Source organism: Pygoscelis adeliae, unplaced genomic scaffold (assembly GCF_000699105.1).
Source record: "Pygoscelis adeliae isolate BGI_AS28 unplaced genomic scaffold, ASM69910v1 Scaffold365, whole genome shotgun sequence".
Classification (NCBI taxonomy): domain Eukaryota; kingdom Metazoa; phylum Chordata; class Aves; order Sphenisciformes; family Spheniscidae; genus Pygoscelis; species Pygoscelis adeliae.
In genome coordinates this window covers 215,832-222,395 of record NW_008824783.1, presented here as the reverse complement: position 1 = coordinate 222,395, position 6,564 = coordinate 215,832, and the positions used below count along the sequence as shown (strand labels likewise).

General features: G+C 47.0%; 1 protein-coding gene across 1 annotated transcript in view; it reads right to left on the bottom strand.

Moving 5' to 3' along the window:
- Positions 1-6,253, bottom strand: part of ZNF592 (zinc finger protein 592) — a 40,381-nt gene extending 34,128 nt beyond the window's left edge. The window contains exons 1-2 of the mRNA XM_009323849.1: positions 6,155-6,253; positions 737-3,060 (exon numbers count right to left, since the gene is read on the bottom strand). Of these exons, the coding sequence (XP_009322124.1) occupies positions 737-3,052 (2,316 nt within the window). The 5' untranslated portion in view covers positions 3,053-3,060; positions 6,155-6,253. The remainder of the gene's footprint in view (positions 1-736; positions 3,061-6,154) is intronic.
- Positions 6,254-6,564: the final 311 nt, after the last annotated feature.

Genomic DNA, 6,564 nt, shown 5'->3' with positions numbered 1-6,564 from the left:
CCTCTTCATCAGTAGAGACCCAAGCTGGAGTTTCAAAGGGGATTCAGACCCCCCGTCTGCACCTACGAGGGAGGTCCGCGAAGGCAGTGGAGACCCGAGCAGGGCAGCACTGGAGCAAGGCAGGAAGCCACTAACAGGGCTGCTGAGCCCTCCTATGGAAACACGGCACTGGCTCATCCCTCTCCCACCCAAAGGGGCAAAAATAGCCTCCCACCCCACATACCGCACTGTTCACCTCTCAGCCAGTCCCATCCCAATACACACTTTACCACGCTAAAAGTAAAACCAGCACCCGACGTTCAAAGTGTTACACAGAAGATTTTGACACAAGTTCTAGGAAAGGTAAAGTTAAATTGTGTCAGATCTCCTCTAGCCATGCTTAGAGCACAAAAACCTGTTTCAGATAACGCTCTGCCGGTCCTCCCCTGCAGCGCTCCTGCACAACTCATCCAAGTGATCTTTGATCTCCAACACCTTCTTTTGATGCTCGAGGATCTCCGTAGTCTCCTTACTACCCTTTTTTTTGTTGGCAAAGGGTAAAAAGAAGGCAAGCAAGCAATGCTAAACATCTCTTCATGCGCACACGTCTGGGCTCATGCGTATCCCAAAACCTCCCCATAAGCAATTTTTTAGGCAAAGCAACTCATTTGCCACTACGATGTCTCTTTTTTTCCCTAGAGGACAATCTCTTTAAACTCAGAGAGATTTAACTAATAACATTAAAATGATGACTTACCAGTCTCTCATTATCTTCTGAGGTTCTCTGGTAATGAGCTGCTAAAGCAACGTAATCCTGTGCCTGCTTGTTACACTCTAAACACTTAAGTCCATGACGGATTAGTCTCAATGGGTCCGTATAGAGAGGCAAGGCTGGCTGAGTGTTAGCAGAAATTCCTACCCCACCTCCTGAAGCAGCACTGGGCTTACACGAAGGAGAGGGCGAGTGCAAAGTCTGAGGAGCCAGAGAGGCCGAAGAGCTTGTAGGAGAAGGTGAAAACATTTGGTCTAAGGAAATTGGTTTCATTAGCAGCTGAGAACACTGCATGATAAATCCTTTGCTCTTATGATCTCTTGCATGTTTAAGCAAGCTACACTTATTAAAAAAAAGTAGCATAGTTGAACACTGAGTGCACATGACTTCAATATGAACGCTTCGTCTACTATAGTGTTGAGTCAGGCTTTTCTCTAAGGCAAACGAGTCCCCACATTCCAGGCAACAATACCCAGAGGCAGGTAAATTAATACTGGTGTCAGGCGGAGGGCTAAGGTTTGGAGTATATATTGGCACCGGATTGGCACTGTGTAGTACTTTATTAAATGCCTCCACGACGACGGGAGCAGCTTTCTTGACTTGGTGCACCAGCGGCACAGACATCTGTGTCACCTGAGGCTGGTTTCGCCTCTGTGCAGATGACTTCGCCGTAACAGAAGCAGCAACGCTATGCGGGACTAAGTTGAGATTTGCCAAGTGTACGGCTTTGGGAAGAAGGCTGGACGTGGTCACGTTGGACGGCTGCATCACGATACCCTGCTGCTGCCTCTTAACGCCTACTTTTATGGCACCGCCACCGCAGTTTGGCAGTGGAGATAAGGACACGGCACACGTGCTGTTTACAGCAATATCTGTTTTCATACTGTCTGCGTAAGGACTCGCTACGTTTGACAGCTGGATAGCCACAGCAGCCCCGTTTTTGGTTGAATTCTTGCTAGCCTCGCTTTCCGTAACTGCACTAGTGTCAGGGGATGGGAAAGATTTGATAAACTCTTCGGCAGATGAGGTTTCCACAGGCGACTCTTCTGAAGATTTGCCCAACTCATCATTTTCTGGCAAAATTCTAGTTACAGTTCTTTTAATTTCACCAGAGGATGTCTTGATAGTCTTTATTCTAACTTTGGGAATAGCTGGCGGAGAGCCGGCTGCCATGGAAGGAGAGCCTTTCCCGCTGCTGTCGCTGCACACACTTCGAGGACTCTCGGGCTGCTTGCTGGCCTTCCTCACCACCTCTAAGGGGCTTCGGGGACTCTTTGGTGACTTGGGCATTTTTGGACTTCCCTTTGTCCCATCTTTAAAAGGACCAGGTTCCTTGGTAAGGTTTGGCTGATCGCCTTTTGGAATGCATGCAACCTTTTTGGCCTGAAGAGCTACTAACGCCGCCACGCAGGATGACAACTTTGAATGAGTTGGCTTTAACCTCTGGCGAGGCGGTACTGATGAAGACATGTTCAGCTCGGGCACAGACCCCTTACTTTCTCCTAAATTATTGTGAGGGAGGTCTCCAAACACCAAGCCTTCTCCAAGAAAGCTATTGGTATCTACCAAGCCCTTGCTTGACTCCACAAACCTCTCCGTTGCTTTGTCTTGTTCTCTCCTGCTCATTTCCAGCCTACTCTCCGGCTGGCAGTGGATTTCCATCTTTTGTTCCTTTTTACAGTATTGATCAAACATGCTTAATTCGGGCTCTGGTACCTTCCTAAGGTGATCTAGTACTGAAGCTCCTGTCGGTATATACATTGAAGGCGGTGGAAAATACGGAGTTTGGGCATGTTTGGGTTTATCACCAATACTGTTCTCTTTGAATGCGTCCTCTGGTTCAGGGCTGGAAATTGGGCTAAACTGACTAAATGTTGGCAAAGGCTCCGACTTGGACTGGTCCAGTTTATCAGAGTAACTTCTTGAGCTGTCACCATTAATAAAAGTTGACTCAAACTTGCCATAATTATGCACTAAAGCGTGAGCCTCCGATGGCAGATCGGACCCACGAAACCCGTTGTGTAGCAGACCAGTCCCGAGGTGATTCCCCTCCTTTTCTGCTTCAAAGGACTCCTGGCGACTCGTGTTCTTCACTATCACACTCACAACGGGAGCATCAGAGGGAGGCAAAGAGTGGGATAAGGACACGTTCTCATCTATGCAGATTCCCGATGACTTCAGGTGATTCTCGTTCTCCTCCCCAGTTGACGGGATGGTCTCCTTGGCATCAAGGCTAGTCGGATCGGGGATGTCAAAAGCAGCCAAGAGGTCATCAAAGTCTGGGGTTTTCATGTCCCCCATGATGAAAGCTACGATTAAAAGCAAAAGAATACTTTGTCAGGTACATTTACCCCAAGGACAAACTTTGTAAGACTCATTTGCATAAACATCTTGGCTGACAAAAACCACAACTGCCCAAAACGCTAACGCAGCAGGGTACAAAGGCTAGAAACATCTGCGGCAGACACTTCAGCTTCCATTTCAACTATTCCAAGATTGACTTTATACACAAAAAATATTAGCCCAGCTTTTTCAACACAGCTTTCAACACAACAGTGCCGTTTTGCAGGGCATCATGGGGAAGGAACCTCTCCTGCCCTAGCTGTGCCTGGAGGATCAGCAAAAGCTCAGGTCCCATCCTGCTCGAGCTGGCAGGGGCAGGTGACAAGTGACAGGAGCTGTTCACTGCTGTCCTGCAACACAATCCACCCTCTCCGGGCTGTGGGCAGAGCTGCTCCTGGTGCTTCAAGCAACATGGTGGGAGACAACATCCCCTTCTCCCAGGGTCCCCAAGAACAGAGCTGGTTCCAACATGACCTTTTAAATGACACCAAGCTCACGCAGGGGACATCTTTTTGACCTGCCAGATGCATCACTACTCCAAGAACAGCCGTTGTCATGAGCCTTAACAGAAAAGATTCTGAAGTACCTTACCACAGTGTTCCTTTTTTGTTTGGTTGGGGTTTTTTTTCTAGAGCTAACAGGCAATGATCACTGCCTATTTCTCAAGAGATTGTCACATCTGAAGAATTCCGTCCTCCTTCAAGCAAAAAAGCCAGGAGTAAACAGGTGGCCCAAGAGAAACAGGCCTGAAAAGTGAGACGACTCCCTACCCAGAGCAATTTAAATAATAGAACTCTTCAGTAAATATTTCAATACAGCAGCTCAAAGCACAGTAAACCAAGCAGGTTTTGTTTGAAACAGGGGCAATCCTTAATTAGGTAACGATGCGAGGCAAAACTGCCCAAACACAGAATAAAGGATCGTATCCAAATCATAACAAGAAATGGTGTTCCCAGCCAGCTCTCTCTTTACAAGCCCTCCAGAAGGGAAGTGGGGACTTAGACGCTCGCCACAGAGACTTACGACAGCAATAATCAAGCTCTGATGAGATGCATAATGAAAACTGACAGCACAGAATTACTTGAACATTTGTGTTCATTATTGTCAGGGATACTGGTTTTCCCCTGTTTAATCAAAATATTTTCAAGTTGGTACAATATATAGACTTCCCGAACATTTAATAAGCCATTCGTTTAATACCTGTTCCATTTAAACCCCAAATTTATGTGAACTCATGTATGTTGTATGCAGGGGAGGAAAAAAAACCCCAAAGAGCGTCAACTGAGCTAGCAGAGCACCAGTTCCTACTTGGCAAGGAGCACCCACAGGCAAGGTAAGTCCTGCCACGCTCACTTGTCTTGGGCTGCAGCAGCGCTGCCAAAGCCACTGGCGTGCGAGGGAGACGGGGAGGGTGGCAAGAGCCCAGGAGAAGGGGGAAGAGCTGGGCGCAGAGATGCAGAGAAGAGGACCCTGGGACAAGGTGGAGGGAAAGAAGCTGTCTGACACCTTCCCAAAAGGCCACTGATTTAAGGCTGCTTTCACTATTTACAATTGGGTTTAAAAGTTTAGTCAAGTATCACATTAAAACCAAACAAAATGCAACCCTTCCTGCCAGACTGCTGGTACGGGGAACAATTTACAGAGCTGGGCCAGGAGAAATCACTTCAGCACGGAACAAGAGGACATACTGGTCTTTGAGCTTTAGTTCAGCCGTGCCTACAGGCAAGCCCCAGAGGTGTTGCTTTGGTTAATCTACTGCAAAACACTGCGGAGATTTACTTGGCTTAAGAGTGGCTCGCTGTGGTTTAGCTTAAACTTGTTCTCATTCTTAAATTAAACCACAAATATGAATGCCCACAGAGGGCTATGCAATAATTTACAATCACATCCCTCAGCAAGGTAGGGCAGCTGTGCGTCGAGTCCCTGGAAGCCCAGAAGATTATCCATACGCTTCAAATCACCAGCGCTTGATAATGACTTTTGAAACATCGCAGATTACTGCAGTTGGCAGAGCGTGGACCTGAAACTTCCCCTTCCTTTGGGTGGGAAAACTTGCGCCAGCTGGGAGAGAGCTAGGCACCACTTGGCTCCCAAAATTTCTGGCACACGAATCCTTCCGCAAGGAAGACATTTAATCCATAACCTAGAATGCTCAAGTTTTATATAGAGAAAAATGTGCTTGCCAATCGCTCCTGACTTTTCCGTTCTCACTCTCGAACACTTGTGCACATCTTTGGACGTGGCAGTGTTTTAAAATACAAGACAAAATAAATCTGAGGTATCTGCAGCATTACAAAATACGCTTTTCTTGGAAGAAACCTTGCATTTTCAGAAGCTTTCGTGTACATCTTTGAGTCCTATAAAAGACTAGTTTATGCTCTTTGCTATTGTGAGAGCACAAGTCTCTACTCAGTATTTCTCCCCAAAATTGCATCTTAAACTTGTCATACATGAAACTACAATTTCTCAAAATGAAGCAATATTGGATCCAGATCCTAGAGAAGACCAAGTAAATATCTTGCCGATAAAAGTGATTTTTAGATGACAGAAATTTAAAATTTTGACTAAACACCATTTATTTCTGTTATCAAATAACAAACCGAAAAAGTATATTAAAGGAAGTTATGTCAAAGCCTCCTGCAAACTGGCTTGTGAGGAAAGCTAAAAATAAAGACCTCCATCCTTACGGATGGACCCTCCTGTGCAAAGGATTTGCCTTAGAACCCAAGCTTGGAAACCAACTTTCTCTCTCTGCTTGCTTATGAAAATACGGAGGTTGAGATTTGCAAAGCAATAGAAGAGGTGAACAAAACGAGCAAAGACGGAGGACTTTCGGAGCTGAAATACATGCATTCTATGCGCAAAACCAACCACACAGTAGCACATTTCTCCAGGAAGCAGGGAACCTAGAAGCCTCCAAGCCATCCAAAAAAACCCTGCGAACTTGCTCGAGGCAGTATGTCAAACCCCAGGGCCTTCTGCTGTGGCTAAGCTTCAAAACTCTGCAGCCGGGCAGAGGTACCGCAGGACCAGCGTCCCACACACAAACACCATACAAACCTTTCACTTAGCGGTGCTATTCCTGGGGACTTTCGGAGACCTGCAGTAGCTCCTCTGCAGCTTTCCAGCCAGCGCATACCATACTGTTCAAGGAGGAGGTTCAAGATTGCCACCTAATAGGAAAGCATAAAAACACAATTACACCAAGCTAAAGAATAAAGGAAAATAATGATAAGAAATATCGATAAATCTGCAAAACAACAGCGAGGTACACGGGAAAACATCTGCCAAGGGCTGCTCTCCTGTGTCCAGAAGAGGCGGGCGTCTCCTGCAGGGAATGCAGGAGGGCGGCGGACAGGGATTGCCTGCCAGGGGAATACTTTGGGAAGGCAGGGATGTCAGGAGCAGGGGCCGAGGAAGCGCGGGGAGCACACGCCAACTGGCAGCGGGTGAGGCGGGCGGGCCTGCCC